The sequence below is a fragment of the Neoarius graeffei genome, chromosome 24 (assembly GCF_027579695.1).
Source record: "Neoarius graeffei isolate fNeoGra1 chromosome 24, fNeoGra1.pri, whole genome shotgun sequence".
NCBI classification, from domain to species: Eukaryota; Metazoa; Chordata; class Actinopteri; order Siluriformes; family Ariidae; genus Neoarius; species Neoarius graeffei.
Genome location: NC_083592.1, coordinates 19,041,461 through 19,061,393, shown reverse-complemented (window position 1 = coordinate 19,061,393; position 19,933 = coordinate 19,041,461). Strand labels below are relative to the sequence as shown.

The 19,933-nt window shown below is 41.7% G+C and overlaps 1 protein-coding gene across 11 annotated transcripts in view; it reads right to left on the bottom strand.

Annotated features, from left to right (window-relative positions):
* LOC132872214 (probable E3 ubiquitin-protein ligase HECTD4) overlaps positions 1-19,933 on the bottom strand; it is an 868,395-nt gene that overhangs the window by 388,084 nt on the left and 460,378 nt on the right. For all 11 annotated transcript variants that reach the window (XR_009651396.1, XR_009651397.1, XM_060906858.1 and 8 more), the window contains exon 30: positions 6,604-6,733. Coding sequence is in view for 9 of the 11 variants with exons in the window: in XM_060906858.1 (XP_060762841.1) it covers positions 6,604-6,733 (130 nt within the window). In the remaining 2 variants the exon portion in view is untranslated. The remainder of the gene's footprint in view (positions 1-6,603; positions 6,734-19,933) is intronic.

Below are 19,933 nucleotides of genomic sequence, written 5' to 3'. Positions count from 1 at the left end.
GAAAATCGGTGGGGTGACCTGAAGAGGGTTGTGCACAAGAGATGCCCTCACAATCTGACAGATTTGGAGTGCTTTTGCAAGGAACAGTGGGCAAATATTGCCAAGTCTAGATGTGGCAGGCTGATAGACTCCTACCCAAAAAAACTGAATGCTGTAATTAAATCAAAAGGTGCTTCAACAAAGTATTAGTGCAAGGGTGTGCACACTTATGCAACCAGCTTACTGTACATTTTTTATGTTTTCCCCCCGACAGATTTGTTCATTTTTCAGATTAATAGTACAGGTTATAGGTCATGTTAAAAGTGGGAAAAGTTTTGAAATTATTTATTGTGGGTCTCATATTTTTAAATCAGAAAAACCTACCATTTTACTCCCCATGTGAGTTCACTTCATTCATTCTAGTTGGTGTTTACAACCCCGATTCCAAAAAAGTTGGGACAAAGTACAAATTGTAAATAAAAACGGAATGCAATAATTTACAAATCTCAAAAACTGATATTGTATTCACAATAGAACATAGACAACATATCAAATGTCAAAAATGAGACCTTTTGAAATTTCATGCCAAATACTGGCTCATTTGAAATTTCATGACAGCAACACATCTCAAAACAGTTGGGACAGGGGCATTAAGAGACTGGAAAAGTTAAAGGTACAAAAAAGGAACAGCTGGAGGACCAAATTGCAACTCATTAGGTCAATTGGCAATAGGTCAACAACATGACTGGGTATAAAAAGAGCATCTTGGAGTGGCAGCGGCTCTCAGAAGTAAAGATGGGAAGAGGATCACCAATCCCCCTAATTCTGCGCCGACAAATAGTGGAGCAATATCAGAAAGGAGTTCGACAGTGTAAAATTGCAAAGAGTTTGAACATATCATCATCTACAGTGCATAAAATCATCAAAAGATTCAGAGAATCTGGAAGAATCTCTGTGTGTAAGGGTCAAGGCCGGAAAACCATACTGGGTGCCCGTGATCTTCGGGCCCCTAGACGGCACTACATCACATACAAGCATGCTTCTGTATTGGAAATCACAAAATGGGCTCAGGAATATTTCAAGAGAACATTATCTGTGAACACAATTCACCGTGCCATCCGCCGTTGCCAGCTAAAACTCTATAGTTCAAAGAAGAAGCCGTATCTAAACATGATCCAGAAGCGCAGACGTCTTCTCTGGGCCAAGGCTCATTTAAAATGGACTGTGGCAAAGTGGAAAACTGTTCTGTGGTCAGACAAATCAAAATTTGAAGTTCTTTATGGAAATCAGGGATGCCGTGTCATTCGGACTAAAGAGGAGAAGGACGACCCAAGTTGTTATCAGCGCTCAGTTCAGAAGCCTGCGTCTCTGATGGTATGGGGTTGCATTAGTGCGTGTGGCATGGGCAACTTACACATCTGGAAAGACACCATCGATGCTGAAAGGTATATCCAGGTTCTAGAGCAACATATGCTCCCATCCAGATGATGTCTCTTTCAGGGAAGACCTTGCATTTTCCAACATGACAATGCCAAACCACATACTGCATCAATTACAGCATCATGGCTGCGTAGAAGAAGGGTCCGGGTACTGAACTGGCCAGCCTGCAGTCCAGATCTTTCACCCATAGAAAACATTTGGCGCATCATAAAACGGAAGATACAACAAAAAAGACCTAAGACAGTTGAGCAACTAGAATCCTACATTAGACAAGAATGGGTTAACATTCTTATCCCTAAACTTGAGCAACTTGTCTCCTCAGTCCCCAGACGTTTACAGACTGTTGTAAAGAGAAAAGGGGATGTCTCACAGTGGTAAACATGGCTTTGTCCCAAATTTTTTGAGATGTGTTGTTGTCATGAAATTTAAAATCACCTAATTTTTCTCTTTAAATGGTACATTTTCTCAGTTTAAACATTTGATATGTCATCTATGTTCTATTCTGACTAAAATATGGAATTTTGAAACTTCCACATCATTGCATTCCGTTTTTATTTACAATTTGTACTTTGTCCCAACTTTTTTGGAATCGGGGTTGTGTGTAATATATATATATATATATATATATATATATATATATATATATATATATACACACACACACACACACACACACGTACATGTATAGTGGTGCTTGAAAGTTTGTGAACCCTTTAGAACTTTCTATATTTCTGCATAAATATGACCTAAAACATCATCAGATTTTCACACAAGTCTTAAAAGTAGATAAAGAGAACCCAGTTAAACAAATGGGACAAAAATGTTTTACTTGGTCATTTATTTATTGAGGAAAATGATCCAATATTACATATCTGTAGTGGCAAAAGTAAGTGAACCTCTAGGATTAGCAGTTAATTTGAAGGTGAAATTAGAGTCAGGTGTTTTCAATCAACAGGATGACAATCAGGTGTGAGTGAGCACCCTGTTTTATTTAAAGAACAGGGATCTATCAAAGTCTGATCTTCACAACACAAGTTTGTGGAAGTGTATCATGGCACGAACAAAGGAGATTTCTGAGGACCTCAGAAAAAGTGTTGTTGATGCTCATCAGGCTGGAAAAGGTTACAAAACCATCTTAGACTGGTACCAAAATCCAGAATTGTGACACCCAAAGGCATTTTTGAGACAAAGTCGGCAAACAGTCTTATTTTGTCAATTTGGGTGTGCCGAATTCAAATCTGCAATATGCTGAGCTTTATCTGACCTCTGTTGACCTCTAGAGGTCATTGAACTTTGGGCCTGTAAACGTCTCAGCTGAACCCAGTTTCTCAGCTTTCTAAGGAATGAAATGTACTAAAATGATTAATGAAGTTAGCAAATGGCCTTGTTTGTTAAATGTTTGGGTGCTGAATTCATTTTTTATTTGTAAAATGACATATGACCTCTGATAACCTCAAGGTCATTAAACTTGGCCTATAGGCCTATGCATTTAACAGCATTTTTAAACTGACTTTACTCCCCCAAAAAGAATATGAACAGACAAAAAACAAATAGAAAGGAACAAATACAACATTAAATGCCAGTCCATGTGACTTACTTTTCACAATGAGAATGCCTAGGCGATCACCTTACATAACATTGCATTACATTTAGCGGTTATTGTTTATACAAAGCTACTGAAAAAAGGACAGATTCAGCAGCATACAAAATGTGCGGGCATACAGGGTATACAGGTTAATCAGGGTTAGTATATGAGAGTTTTTTTTTTGTTGTTTGTTTTTTGTTTTGTTTTAAACGGGGTAAAGCCTTTACAAAAAACAAACAACAAAGAAAAAAACTCATATATACTAACCCTGATTAACCTGTATACCCCCACATTTTGTATGCTGCTGAATCTGTCCTTTTTTCAGTAGCTTTGTATAAACAATAACCGCTAATGTAATGCAATGTTATGTAAGGTGATCGCCTAGGCATTCTCATTGTGAAAAGTAAGTCACATGGACTGGCATTTAATGTTGTATTTGTTCCTTTCTATTTGTTTTTTGTCTGTTCATATTCTTTTTGGGGGAGTAAAGTCAGTTTAAAGTAAAGTCAGTTTAAAATAGTTTAAACGATAGTTTAAAGTCAGTTTAAAAATGCCGTTAAATGCATAGGCCTATAGGCCAAGTTTAATGACCTTGAGGTTATCAGAGGTCATATGTCGTTTTACAAATGAAAAATTAATTCAGCACCCAAACATTTAACAAACAAGGCCATTTGCTAACATCATTAATCATTTGAGTACATTTCATTCCTTAGAAAGCTGAGAAACTGGGTTCAGCTGAGACGTTTACAGGCCCAAAGTTCAATGACCTCTAGAGGTCAGATAGAGCTCGGCATATTGCAGATTTGAATTCGGCACACCCAAATTGACAAGATAAGACTGTTTGCCGACTTTGTCTCAAAAATTATTAACTCCTTAAATAAGCACTTTTTTGAATTTTGGTACCAGTCTATCTCTAAAGAGTTTGGACTCTACCAATCCACAGTCAGACAGATTGTGTACAAATGGAGGAAATTCAAGACCATTGTTACCCTCCCCAGGAGTGATCGCCCAACAAAGGCCCTGTCCACACGGCAACGGATTCAGGTGACTCCGATACAATTGCTTATCCTGGCGTCCATACGGCACCGGCGTTTTGGATGCCCAAAACGCAATCTTTTTGAGAACAGGTTCCATAGTGGAAAGATCTGGCAACGTTGCCGTTGTGAAGTCGTCTGGATGAGTAGAACGGATTTGTTTACGATGACGTCACAACCACATGACTGTGAGTGCTTCACGCCGGGTAGAAGTGTAACGAACTCGATGCGAGTTGTCAACAAATCCTATAACTTGGTTCATGAAACGCGCTTACAAAATATTTTCACTGTGAATATTTATTGTGTAATGGTGCAAAGTGAGAGAGAGAGAGACTCTGCCCTTAGGGCAGAGTCAATCCCGCCAGCAAAAATAGGGGAAAAAAAAGGAGTGATCTCACCTCTTCAGATGTGGGTTTAAGTCCTACAATACATTCCTCAAAAAGGGCATAGAAGAAATTAATCCATCAACGTGTATCATTCAATTTATTCCGGACTATTAAAGACGCCGCCTTCCGCGTAGAATCATACGTCATCCTCGCCGCCATTTTGGAGAGGTCAAAGCAGAGAATAAAGATTAGCTGCGTTTAACTGTACCAACAGGTTTGCCGTCCAAACGAGATCACATGGGATTACCTTTCACAGGTGAGACTGGAAAAATACTTTTCATTGTATTTGGTCATTATAATGTAATTTTACGAACAGATTTTCCTGACTTTGTGGCTAATATGAAGTCTCGTGCATAATAGTTTATGCGCATGCGTCCTTACTTCTTCTATTGTTCTGGTGTCTCCGAAGGGACCGTCTTACAGCGCCCCTAGAGGTGTGGCATATGTATTGCATCGTTTTCAGCAAGCGTTGCGTTGCCATATGGACCTGATATTTTACTGATCGTTGCCCATTTGGACGCGATATATTTTTAAATAACATCTCGTTGCCGTTGTCGTGTAGATGTAGCCAAAGATCACTCCAAGAGCAAGGCGTGTAATAGTCGGCGAGGTCACAAAGGACCCCAGGGTAACTTCTGAGCAACTGAAGTCCCCTCTCACATTGGCTAATGTTCATGAGTCCATCATCAGGAGAACACTGAACAACAATGGTGTGCATGGCAGGGTTGCAAGGAGAAAGCCACTGCTCTCCAAAAAGAACATTGCTGATCGTCTGCAGTTTGCTAAAGGTCACGTAGACAAGCCAGAAGGCTATTGGAAAAATGTTTTGTGGATGGATGAGACCAAAATAGAACTTTTTGGTTTAATTGAGAAGCATTATGTTTGGAGAAAGGAAACACTGTATAAGAACCTCATCCCATCTGTGAAACATGGTGGTAGTAGTATCATGGTTTGGGCCCGTTTCGCTCCATCTGGGCCAGGACAGCCTGCTATCATTGATGGAACAATGAATTCTGAATTATACCAGCAAATTCTAAAGGAAAATGTCAGGACATCTGTCCATGAACTGAATCTCAAGAGAAGGTGGGTCATGCAGCAAGACAACGACCCTAAGCACACAAGTCGTTCTACCAAAGAATGGTTAAAGAAGAATAAAGTTAAATGTTTTGGAATGGCCAAGTCAAAGTCCTAACCTTAAGCCAATTGAAATGTTGTGGAAGGACCTGAAGCGAGCAGTTCATGTGAGGAAACCCACCAGCATCCCAGAGTTGAAGCTGTTCTGTACGGAGGAATGTGCTAAAATTCCTCCAAGCCGGTGTGCAGGACTGATCAACAGTTACAGGAAACGTTTAGTTACAGTTATTGCTGCACAAGGGGGTCAGACCAGATACTGAAAGCAAAGGTTCACATACTTTTGCCACTCACAGACATGTAATATTCATGTCTTTCATTTTCCTCAATAAATAAATGACCAAGTATAATATTTTTGTCTCATTTGTTTAACTGGGTTCTCTTTATCTACTTTTAGGACTTGTGTGAAAATCTCATCTCATTCATCTCATTATCTCTAGCCGCTTTATCCTGTTCTACAGGGTCGCAGGCGAGCTGGAGCCTATCCCAGCTGACTACGGGCGAAAGGCGGGGTACACCCTGGACAAGTCGCCAGGTCATCACAGGGCTGACAGATAGACACAGACAACCATTCACACTCACACCTACGGTTAATTTAGTCACTAGTTAACCTAACCTGCATGTCTTTGGACTGTGGGGGAAACCGGAGCACCCAGAGGAAACCCACGCGGACACGGGAAGAACATGCAAACTCCGCACAGAAAGGCCCTCGTCGGCCACAGGGCTCGAACCCGGACCTTCTTGCTGTGAGGCGACAGCGCTAACCACTACACCACCGTGCCGCCTGTGTGAAAATCTGATTATGTTTTAGGTCATATTTATGCAGAAATATAGAAAATTCTAAAGAGTTCGCAAATTTTCAAGCACCACTGTGTACACACACACACACACACCTGTATAGCTGCTGAATGACTTCAGTAGCTTGAGTAAAATTATATATATATCAAACACAGGCTGATAACTCTTTCAGAGTGGAACTGCCAGTTTACAGATGCTCTTTTTGAGTAATTGTCAATGGTGAAATATATAGTAAATAAAAACACCTTACCTCTGTTTTGCATGTGTGAACTCCAGATCTTGGTTTGCTATCATTTCCAGGTCAGAGGGAGCAGACATACTACGCAGGAAAACTGGCTGCTTCACCATACAAGTCTTGGTGTCTGACACCAATTTACAGGCTGTAAACAATTAATACAGTACAAGGTTTATAATCAGCCTTTTTACTATAATTACAGCTCTAGAAATAAACTAATCTCGGCTTGGTTAAAACTGATGGGAGAGGACAATTTTGTTTTTCCCCATTTATTTACAAATTAATATTATAACTATTGCTATGAATTGCTATTGTGTTATAAATATAACTACGAAGATGGAATTTTTTTTTCCTGCAAATACACTGAAACCCCACCACAACAAACTCTTTTACTACCAACTTTTGCAGATAAACTAAGTTTGTGTCCCCGGCCTTTAATGACAGAGAGTCAGAGTCTTCAAAAAAAGATCACTGAGCCATATATTCCATGCAAGTCCGCAGTAGAGTTAACAATAATAATAACTGACTTTAAAACATCCCTTAAAAGGACTACTTTATGAGCTAAAAGCAGTTTTACTTCAGTCTTTACTCCGTAAGCATTGTTGTCATGGCTACTTGCTGTCACAAGTATGCACATTGGCCCTCTGAGGAGACCACGCTGGTGAGTGCATAGTGCCATTAGGACTAATTACCATGCACCTGTTCCAGATTAGAATGCAATCACAGCATGTGTTTAGAAGGACTCCCTAAACACACAGACTTCGTCCATAACTGCAATCAATATGATGGGGTGAAAAGAAAGATGATATGGTAAGCAAACAATGGCGAGTGTGACTTATTTTCTTTACTTTCTAAATATGTAAGTGAATTAAGTGTAAATATAAATTAAACACAGTTGGTCTTGTTTTCTGCGAGTGTTTGGTGCGATAAGTTGGTCCATTTCAATATTTCAAAATTTTTGGTATAACGAACTATTTTTGTCTGAATGTGTGTATTTGATATTTTAGTCTTTTTTTGCTATCCTTCATGCTAAATATGTAGGAACAAGAATGATTAAGGGGGTCCAAGTGTGGTCTGATGGACTGGCTTCCTGTTTCAAACAGTGCCTCCCAGTGACCAATGGATAGGTCATTTGTACAATCATGTCATGGTATTAAAGGTATGTATGAAATTTAGGTATCAATACCCAAAAACTGTGGAGATATGTTCTCACTTTCGGTTGTCAGTAGTGTCCCCAATTTAGCAAAGATCATGAAGGTTAAAGGAGTGTGACGGAAGTTTTGGGTCAATAATCAAAAGTGTTTGAGATATGACCAGGTTAAAACATACTGCTTTACACTCAGAATAGAAAAAAAAAGGAATCAGAAGAACAAAGAATGATAATGTTAAATGGTTAACCCTCTGGGGTCGAGAGCGAAGCTCGGCAGGTTTAGAATGAGTAGGTCATGTCTTTTGATAAATATCTTCGTGAGCTTTTCATCATACAAGCATGATAAACATATTGACAGAAACATTCTACTTTATACATTCCTATGTGCCCACTGCCAAACAATATAGTTTTTAAATTACCTAAATTAGATGAAACCTAAAACTTGTCACCTTACTCAGTCACACCAGAATCAAAGTGCTGAGCTGCCACTTATGCATTCATAAAAGACTATTCACATAGTAACAGCATGATAATCACTTTCACTCTTTCGGTTTCAATTGGTTTCTCTTTCATGGTGGGAACGCCCATCATAAACAGGATAAAATGTGTCAGCCAAAATTCAGGCTATTTCGAGGTAAAACTTGTGAGATGACACGCGGATTTTATGCACTTTGGATGATTCAGGACAGCGATTCAAATTTAAGACAGCAAATCAATTCATGATTCGATTCAGGACAGTGATTCAATTAAATCTTGAGAACTGTGACACTGATGATGAGCGATGCCTTTTTTTTTTTTACTTTAACTCGATCCAGCCAAAGATCAACTTGAGTAAGTGTAAATATTTATTTTATTTGTTATGAGCAGATGGGTTGATATGCGTGCACTGTAGTGCATACACAGGAAAAATGACTGAGCAATTTTTCCCCAAAATTATTTTCCTCAAAAATAGTTAAATTTGCTCTATTTTGAGTTTAGAGAGTAGAATTTGAAGTTGGAGTGGGAGGAAAATTACAGAGGAATTGTATAACAGAGGAATAGAGTAGGTTGTGGCTCTGAACTGAGTAAAACAGTACAAGAGTTAATTTCAAGACACACTGAACAGAGTCAAGTACCAGATAAATGAAGCTGTTGTAAAAAGCAGTTTTAAAACTGTTTTGGAATGTATGAAAAACATTACCTTACCCATTGTGATTTGGCCTGATGGGATTAAGAGATGGCAGTGGGAGGGGTTTTCACTTTTCTCATTGAATGGAATAGAAATTTTTTACCCTTATTTATCCCAAAATAATAGGACATAATTTTTTGATGGCCAGTTAATTGTCCAAATCAGTGGAGCAGATTTTTGTGCCTGATGCATTCCTCAGACTGAACAGAATCACCTCAAGTGACCAAAACGGTTCGACACAATAGGTCATGTTTTTTTTTTTCCACATATTCCAACACAGTTATAAAACTGCTTTTTACAACATCTTCATTTATCTGTTATTTTTCTTAAAGTACAATCACGACATACATACTACATGGATGTTATTGTAGCTGAACTTGTGCTGAATACAAAAAAAGTCATATGACTTTGAAAATACTGCTTAGATTTGTTGAAATTGACAACAAAATCAGAGCATGCCAAAATCATTAGTGTCAGAAAATACCCTCAGACCCCAGAGGGTTAAAATACAATGCTTGTTTAAGTTTATATCTGAGCTATACTGCTCATAATGTGGAGATACAGGCTCAAATCCTATATGCCATGTTGTTTATTGTGTGAACAATGAACAAACAATTTGCAAAGCCTCAAAATCATCCAAGTTTGATAACTTAGCAAACGTTATAGGAGTAGCTCAGACTCTGTGATGAACTAGTAGTGGAAGTAGTAATATTAATAGACAAGGAAGAGGATATTACAGGGCTTCTGAAAAAAAAAATCCTTGATTGGAATTTTCCACTTATCAGAATCAAGTTTATTGGCAAGTATGTTCTCACATACAGGAATTTGCTTTGGTGATTGGTGCTTGAAAAGTTAAAATAGAAGAATTTAGCAAAGACAAAAGTAGCTATATACATAGAATAAAAAAATAGAAGAATCTGAAATATGCAAATTTGAAAAGTGGACAGATTTAAGGGGTATGTGCATGAGTTATTTAAGTTCAAGCTGTACACAGTATGTCCAGAATGTGCAAAAATAGGTCACATGATGGAGAAGAGACATGATGATAACGCATGAGAGGAAGAGAATGTGTGTAATGACCTTATTGATAAGGCCAGCTGCAGTGGGGAAAAAGCTGGCCTTACGGCGTGAGGTTTTGGTTCTAATGGACCGCAACCTCCTACTAGAGGAGAGTGATTCAAAAAGTTTGCGTCCTTTCTGCTCTCCTCAGGGTCCTGGACTTGTACAAGTCTTGAAGAGATGGAAGGTTGCAACCAATCATCCTCTCAGCAGAACGAATGCCGTGCTGCACTCTGCCCTTGTCCCTCACAGTAGCAGCAGCGTACCAGACAGTGATGGAGGAGGAGATGGACAGTGTCACATTCTGATCTTATCTGTGAACCAGGGTTCAACATTATTGTAACTCAACCTGGTTCATGATGGAATGCAGCAGTCCTCACAGGAGCTGATGTAGGACATCAGAGCCTCTGTGTACTCATCCAGACTACTGGTAGCAGTCCTGAACACATCCAAGTATGTACAGTCCAGAACACCTAAAGGTTCTCTGCAGCCTCATTGCTCCATTTCTTTGATGTCCTCACTACAGGTTACCTCAGCTTTAATTTCTGCCTGTATGTAGGAATCAGGTGGACTATGATGTGGTCAGAGTGGCCCAGTGCAGCACGGGGGATGGCGTGATGGGCATTGTTGACTGTAGTGTGGTAGTGATCCAAAATATTTTCCTCTCTGGTCGGGCATTTAATAAACTGTTTGTATTTTGGTAGTTCGTGGCTGAGGTTACCTTTGTTAAAGTCACAGAGGACAATAACTAAGGAACCCACAATAATCTGCTCCACACCCAGTATCTGATCGGCCAGCATGTGCTGTGCATTCTGCATGCTGGCCTACGGTGGAATGTACAACCCCGATTCCAAAAAAGTTGGGACAAAGTACAAATTGTAAATAAAAATGGAATGCAATGATGTGGAAGTTTGAAAATTACATATTTTATTCAGAATAGAACATAGATGACATATCAAATGTTTAAACTGAGAAAATGTATCATTTAAAGAGAAAAATTAGGTGATTTTAAATTTCATGACAACAACACATCTCAAAGTTGGGACAAGGCCATGTTTACCACTGTGAGGCATCCCCTTTACAACAGTCTGTAAACATCTGGGGACTGAGGAGACAAGTTGCTCAAGTTTAGGGATAGGAATGTTAACCCATTCTTGTCTAATGTAGGATTCTAGTTGCTCAGCTGTCTTAGGTCTTTTTTGTCATACCTTCCGTTTTATGATGCACCAAATGTTTTCTATGGGTGAAAGATCTGGACTGCAGGCTGGCCAGTTCAGTACCCGGACCCTCCTTCTATCCAGCCATGATGTTGTAATTGATGCAGTATGAGGTTTGGCATTGTCATGTTGGAAAATGCAAGGTCTTCCCTGAAAGCGACGTCGTCTGGATGGGAGCACATGTTGCTCTAGAACCTGGATATACCTTTCAGCATTGCTTGTGTCTTTCCAGATGTGTAAGCTGCCCATGCCACATACACTAATGCAACCCCATACCATCAGAGATGCAGGCTTCTGAACTGAGCGCTGATAACAACTTGGGTCATCCTTCTCCTCTTTAGTCCGAATGACACGGCGTCCCTGATTTCCATAAAGAATTTCAAATTTGGTTCGTCTGACCACAGAACAGTTTTCCACTTTGCCACAGTCCATTTTAAATGAGCCTTGGCCCAGAGAAGACGTCTGCGCTTCTGGATCATGTTTAGATACGGCTTCTTCTTTGAACTATAGAGTTTTAGCTGGCAACGGCGGATGGCACGGTGAATTGTGTTCACAGATAATGTTCTCTGGAAATATTCCTGAGCCCATTTTGTGATTTCCAATAAAGAAGCATGCCTGTATGTGATGCAGTGCCGTCTAGGGGCCCAAAGATCACGGGCACCCAGTATGGTTTTCCGGCCTTGACCCTTACGCACAGAGATTCTTCCAGATTCTCTGAATCTTTTGATGATATTATGCACTGTAGATGATATGTTCAAACTCTTTGCAATTTTACACTGTCGAACTCCTTTCTGATATTGCTCCACTATTTGTCGGCGCAGAATCAGGGGGATTGGTGATCCTCTTCCCATCTTTACTTCTGAGAGCCGCTGCCACTCCAAGGTGCTCTTTTTATACCCAGTCATGTTAATGACCTATTGCCAGTTGACCTAATGAGTTGCAATTTGGTTCTCCAGCTGTTCCTTTTTTGTACCTTTAACTTTTCCAGCCTCTTATTGCCCCTGTCCCAACTTTTTTGAGATGTGTTGCTGTCATGAAATTTCAAATGAGCCAATATTTGGCATGAAATTTCAAAATGTCTCACTTTCAACATTTGATATGTTGTCTATGTTCTATTGTGAATACAATATCAGTTTTTGAGATTTGTAAATTATTGCATTCTGTTTTTATGTACAATTTGTACTTTGTCCCAACTTTTTTGGAATCGGGGTTGTAAACACCAACTAGAATGAATGACGTGAACTCACATGGGGAGTAGAAGGGTTTACAATTATTGATAAATAATTCTAGGTCAGGAGAACCATGTTGCAGGATCACTGACATCACTGCACCAGCCACTGTTTAGATAAAAACAGATTCCACTACCCTTTGTTTTACCATAGAGATCCGTGGTACCTTAAAAGTATCTATTTTGGAACAACAACTAAAAAGGTTCCTGGGATCATGGCCCAGAAACTGAAATCTTTAGGTTACAACTATAACCCCAGTTTTTAGATAGCATGAGTGAGGTGTTTCACTATGGGACATGCCCCTTTGTGCTGTCCCTCAGAAGCACTATTGCATTTGTGACGGGGGCCAAGAAAGCCACCGCCGAAGCAGCACACTGCCCCTCACACAACCATTCGATGGTGCTGAAGAGACAGCAATACTTCAGCACCACTGTTTTGGACCACGGGGCAGAGACCACTAATCACACATGGCTGGAACAGGTTAAGAGGCTGCCACAAACACAGTTTAGTTGGGTTACCTCAAAGCATGCTGACTCACACCTCCTCCTCCTCCTGTCCAGGTCTTTTCGCTAATGCCAAGGATGACAAGGGAGATGCCATGGAAGCCAGAGCTCTCCTAGGCAGTCACCTTCACTCCCACCTGCAGCTGTAGAGCAATGGCAACAGAGAACCATGCAGCCTGCACCTGCCTGCGACCCAGCACTCGGCTGGACCTGGCCTTCTGCCTCCTGTACCTGCTTCACTCCTAACTCCCACCCAGCCTCCCTTTCCCTCACTTCCCCTTACCTTTTACCACAAATAAAAGAGCATCTGCTTTTCCAATATGCTTGGATCGAGTGTCAGCTGCAAGTGCCACACATTACACCAGCCAAGACCTACTGGCAGACATTATGTGAGAGTCACAGAGGCTGGTATACATCTGCCCTACAACCCTCTGTGCTTCATTACCTACACAGTCTCCACAAACATATCTCTTCCTTGCAAAGGAGGGTGGTCCATTGAGATACCTCATTCATACTGTCACTCAGAGAACCAGGTTTACAGTCATCACCTAAAGTTTCAAGCATTTGTTTCGGTATATCACTATTGCATATCATGACTCCCAATTTGCCAGCCAAGCTTATCTCAAAGATCAAGGCCTAAATGTCAGGCTGGTGTGTCTGTTTGTGAGCTCATGCTGCTGTCAGAATAAGGCAGTGTGGGTTTAGTCACATCAAACCTATAAAACCTCATTAAGGTGTGTGGTGATGACCAACTTGCCACAATGCAAATATCCTTAATTGATATTCCCCAAAACCAGGTCCAGGATGTGGCCATTCCCAATGGCTTGAACTGCAGACAGAGGTCTGTGACCATGTACACTTTTGTCTCACAGTGCTGGGCTGTGGCTCTTCCAATTCTGCCTAATAGGCTAGGAGCAAGGATGAAGTGTTCAGGGCTCTGACAGAGGTCCCCACTGCATTATATCAATTCTCAGTCATGGAGGACTGGAGACAATCGGTTTTAGAGGGAAGGGTAGGACCCACCCCAGTCATGGTGGACTTTCAGGCAGGGTGGAGGGATTCCACTGGAGCTAGGTGGGCAAATCCACTGTCTTCCATGTTGACCCAATTGAATGCTGATCCTCCTTGGATAGGGTTCTTTGCAGAAAATGCAGTAGTCCATGCCGTGGCTTCCATCCTCATAGCAAGACATGGTGGTCTGCCTGGGGACTCCTGACCAGGGAATGCAGAACTTTTAGCTGCCCTTTAGCAGGTATCTACAGTTAAGGTCAAAATTATTAGCCCCCATGAAATTTTGGAACATGACTATAAAATTCTCCCCAAAATTTGTAACACTGATGTAATTTTAAAATATCAACCATTCACAAGTGTTATTCCATAGTATCTGGTGCATTTTGGAATGTAAGATTAATATTTAAGTATCTTTAATCTCAAATATAGTGAAAAATGGGGTGGTCAAAATTATTAGCCCCCATGCAATTTTCTTGCTTTTAAAAATACACACAACCAGCCTGTCAGCTTTCAAGCCACACCTGCGCAGTCAATTAGCTCCCAGACAACACCTGAACATCCAATCAGCATTGATTGTTACTTAAGGGACTCGAAGGAACAGGCCTAAAGGCAGTTGAACAAATTTCTGAGAGAGGTCTGTGTATAAAGCCATGCTGAAGACAAAATAAATCACTCTGGACCTCAGAAAGAAAATAGTTGAGGCCCATACCAAGGGGGAAGGCTATACTGTCATTTCTAGATGCTTCACAGTCTCTAGAACAAATCAAATCAAATCAAGTTTATTTGTACAGCGCTTTTAACAATAAACATTGTCGCAAAGCAGCTTTACAGAATTTGAACGACTTAAAACATGAGCTAATTTTATCCCTAATCTATCCCCAATGAGCAAGCCTGTGGCGACGGTGGCAAGGAAAAACTCCCTCAGACGACATGAGGAAGAAACCTCGAGAGGAACCAGACTCAAAAGGGAACCCATCCTCATTTGGGCAACAACAGACAGCCTGACTATAATATTAACAGTTTTAACAGGTATAACCCTCAACTGTCCTCATGGGGCCGTCCTTCACAGGAGTGGGGCGATAAAACTCCGACCAGACACAGGGCACCAGGATGGATCAAGCAGGTCCGAGGGGCAGAAGAGGCCAGCATCTCAATCCCAGGATCAACATGTAACTCAGAGGGACAGATTGGGGGGGGGGGGGGGAAGAGAGAGAGAGAGAAAGAAAACACGTTGTTAGGTATGCCCTAAAAATGACAAGTATTAAATCTGTGTGGTAGGCTCGCAGAGACGAGAGTCTTTACATCAGGCATAACACACAATGGCATGTTAATATGGTAAAAAATATATCATGACCTGCTCTGGCTGGATGCTTGATTGGGTGATGGGAGCACACTCCTCAGCAATGATGAGATGCAGATGGGACCCTTAGGCCTGGCCAAGACAATTCAGTTACATTTCACCGGGTCTGGGACATGTGACAGAATGTCTGACGGCCGATTCCCTGCAGGCTACGATAGCCAGTCGAGGTCCCCACCGTCTCCACCAAAAGATTTCCTGTTGACTCCATGTAACTCAGAGTGACAGATTTGGGGTGGGGGGGAGAGAAAGAAAACACAGGTGGTTAGGTATGCCCAATGTCACCTGAATAAGTAGGAACAGTATACATATTGCACCGAGTACAAGCAGGGACTCCGGCAACTAACTATGACAGCATAACTAAAAGGAGAGAGCCAGAAGGTAACACAGGCATGAGGGAGCCCCGGGACATAAAGCAGCCAGCCACTACACCGTCAACAAACTCGAGTGAGCAAGCGAGTGGGGACTGACAGCATCCATACATCCCAGTTTACCAAAACACACTATGTCTGAGGACCCTCCAGATCTACTCCTTTACCTCATAAACACCATTAACAAAAGGCTTGACTAAACAGATGTGTTTTCAGCCTAGACTTAAATGCTGAGACTGTGTCTGATTCCCGAACATTACTTGGAAGGCTGTTCCATAACAGTGGGGCTTTGTAAGAAAAGGCTCTGCCCCCTGATGTAGCCTTCACTATACGAGGTACCAGCAGATAGCCTGCACCTTTTGATCTAAGTAGGCGTGGCGGGTCATAGAGGAGCAGAAGTTCACTCAGGTACTGTGGTGCGAGACCATTTAGTGCTTTAAAGGTCAATAGTAGTATTTTATAATCAATACGAAATTTGATTGGGAGCCAATGCAGTGTGGATAAGACAGGCGTGATGTGGTCATATTTTCTAGTTCTAGTAAGGACTCTTGCTGCGGCATTTTGAACTAACTGGAGCTTGTTTATGCACTTATTGGAACATCCAGACAGTAAGGCATTACAATAATCCAACCTGGAGGTAACAAAAGCATGGACTAGTTTTTCTGCATCATGCAATGACATTAAATTTCTTATCTTTGCAATATTTCTGAGAAGAAAGAAAGCTATCCGGGTGATGTTATCAATGTGAGTTTCGAATGAAAGACTGGGGTCAATAATCACTCCGAGGTCTTTTACTGCTGCACGTGAAGAAACAGAAAGGCCATCCAGAGTTACTGTGTAATCAGAAAACTTACTTCTAGCTGTATGTGGTCCTAGCACAAGTACTTCAGTCTTGTCAGAGTTAAGCAGAAGGAAATTTATAAGCATCCAGTGTCTAATGTCCTTAACACATTCCTCAATTTTATTAAGCTGGTGTCTCTCATCAGGTTTTGCAGAGACATACAACTGTGTGTCATCAGCATAACAGTGGAAACTAATACAATGTTTACGAATAATATCGCCCAGAGGTAACATATATAGAGAAAAAAGCAGTGGACCCAAGACAGAACCTTGTGGAACACCAAACTTTACCTCGGTACGTCTAGAAATATCACCATTTATATCAACATACTGATAACGATCAGTTAGATAAGACCTGAGCCAGGAGAGGGCCGTTCCCTTAACTCCCACAACATTTTCTAGTCTATCCAGAAGAATGGAATGATCAATGGTATCAAATGCTGCACTAAGGTCAAAAGACAACTGCTAAGCATTCTGAAGTGTTTATTAGAAGTTTCCATTACAATTTGGCATCCCTGGGTGGGCCCTACGCGTCTGATCCTTGGACGACGGGACACTCCCAAGGCCACGGTGTGGAGCTGAGAACTCAGACAAGAGACCAGACCGTCAGGGCTCACCGAACCAGTAAGTGATAACTTTGCATTCTTGTGTAATTAGTGGAAACAGTATTTAAAGACTGATGTAAGAGACGGACAGAAATTTGTCCTCGCCAAGGAGGACTGCTAAGCTGTGGTACCATCAATATGTTTGCAGAAACGTATAAAACACAATTTTGAGACAATAAACTGTGAGTAGTTTATTGGGTTGTGTAAGAGAAATATCCGCCTAAGTGATGACTGGGTAACGGCTCACCTACAGTACTTGAGAGAGTGAAGTAAGGGGGCATGTTTTGACAGATTCACATTCAGTGATTCGTAACTGGGAAAGAATTGAATCTTGCTCCCTTTGTTCTGTGTGAACAACTGGCCTGTCGTAGGAACAGGATAGAGAGGTTCGATCATGAAGTCGCCAAGACACACTGGTGTGCACGCAAAATATCGATGAATTAACAGAGTACTGTCCTCCTCCAAATTCTGAAACAGAGAAATAGATCTTGTGCACATGCGTGAGTTGTCTTTGAGGTTGTTGTGCTACATGATACCTACTTTTAACTTAAGGTAAATGCCAGATAAATTGTTACAAATAAGAGCATACCTAAAGGATGATTGTGTCACATTTTTGGACATAGTCCAAGCTATTCTTCTTGTGATCCTAGTAAAAACTCAGCCATTGTTGTCACAACCTATTGATATAACAGTGTACAATGGGGAACAGAAACAGTAAGTTAGGGAAAGAAAATAAAAAAGCAAGTAAGCCTGAGGCTACATGTGCTATAATAAGAATTGGGTGTTCCTATGACAGCCCAAACATCCAGTTTATGAAAACCTCGTATGGTGAGGATTATTTGGCACAGTTTGACATATAGGTAAAGGACATAGGATTCCCTGAGAAGGGCAGTTTTAGTCCCAGGCAGATAGAACAGTTAGAAGAAAAGTTGAAATGGAAGGAAAAAGAAGAGTCTGCAGATAATATTAAGTTCTTAGGGGACTGGAGGGCGTTTTCTGCATGGAAAGAAGAAACACTTGAGAGAGTACAAAAGAGAGAAACGACAGGCAGGGCTCTCACCCTCTTCTCAGTGTTTGAAATTTCAGATGGACCCTGACCTGGAGTCTGCCCCACCACCCCGACACACACTGCTTCCTCAGCAAGGCGGAGCATCACTCCCACAAGCGCCTCACCCACAGAAAGGGGGAGAAGTCGAGACAAAGCAAAAAAAAAAAAAAACAACAACAAAACCTGAGCCTCTGGAATCTCTCCCAGCCTACCGGCCGCCTCCAGCGTCAGCGCCTCTCCTTGCTTCTCCGTCACACACAAGATCCGGTCTTGCATATGGCGATGGAAGAGACACCGTCCTGGACCTGACCACATGCTCACCAGTGGGTCCACAAGGCCGTAACCTAAAGTCTGAAGTCCTTCATCTTCCAATGGTGGAAGTGGCTGGAGCTGACAGCGTGCTTCTAGTCCACAGACCCTGGATGACAGCTGACATGAAGGAAAGCATGGCTTCTCTTCCCAATGTGAGAGAGGTAGGAACAAAGAGATTTGGTAACGAACTGTTGATGTTTTGCAGAGAATTCCGACCAACCACCCATGAACTTCGCCGCCTACTCATGACCAAGATGGGTATAGATTGGAGCAAGGTTTCCAGAGAGTGGCCAGAAGCCGACCAGCAGATGGCAATAATGAGTATAGAAATACCCTCACTGCTCTCTGTGCTCGTCTGATCAAAGCTTTTCCCTTGAACATAGACATGACTAAGATCAGTATGTGTAAGCAAGAAGATGGTGAAGTGGTGTCAGCATTTCTCACTCCTCTCACTGCTGCACATGAGAAACACAGTGGCCTGACCAGACCCGTGACCCTGGCTGCAGTGGAGGGCACTCCTGAGCCTCACCAAGATCGAGCAGTATGCTGTGCATGCAGAAAGGCTGCTGAAAGAGAAGGAGAAGACAAAGTCAACAAAAAGAGACCAAGACCTACACGCCGCCACTCTCACTCTTCTCCAGACTGCTCAGCCTGGACCTAGAGGAAGAGGTCGAGGTAGGGGCCAAGGCAGGATGACCTGGGGTAACCCGTCCTGGATGAAAGGCGCAACCTGCTACCACTGCAATCAGAAGGGACACATTGCTCGAGACTGTCTCCACAGTAGCAAACAGAGGCCCCGTGAGGAGTACAGCAAAGCAGACTGACGGGCGGACTCCGGGTACGGGCCCCGCACAGAGAACAGGGGAGGTAATACACACACACCTGATGATATACATACACATAGACAGGAACATTCACATAGCGTTAAACACATTAGTAGCAGCACCTGCATGCAACAGCAAGACTACACAGAAACGCCCGATACACCAGTCCAGGTAGATACACCTGAAGTTGCATTAAGTTTGTTAAAATACACAACTACTCCCTTCTCTAAACTCCCTTGTATGCCCCTCACTGTATGTGGGCATGTGTTTACTTTTTTTTTTTTTAGTAGATTCTGGAGCGGGACACTCAGTCATACAACATGGGGTACTTCCAGGAGACCCACTGCTCAGCACAAATTCTATTCAGACGATGGGCATCTCAGGATGACCTGTAACAAAAACTTTCTCAGTCAACCTCCCATGTAAAAGCGAGCGAGGAATAGTTACGTCCCACTCATTCCTCATCTCACATACATGTCCAGTAAATTTGTTAGCACACGATTTAATGTGCAAATTAGGAGTAAATCTCACGTTCACTCCAGATGGACTAACTATTGAAGTAAGTGAAATGTGCGGTGTGCAGTATGGTCTTGGAAGCCCCCTGTATGTGTATGTCTGGCGGCTCTGCTCAGATCAACTCACACAAACTCC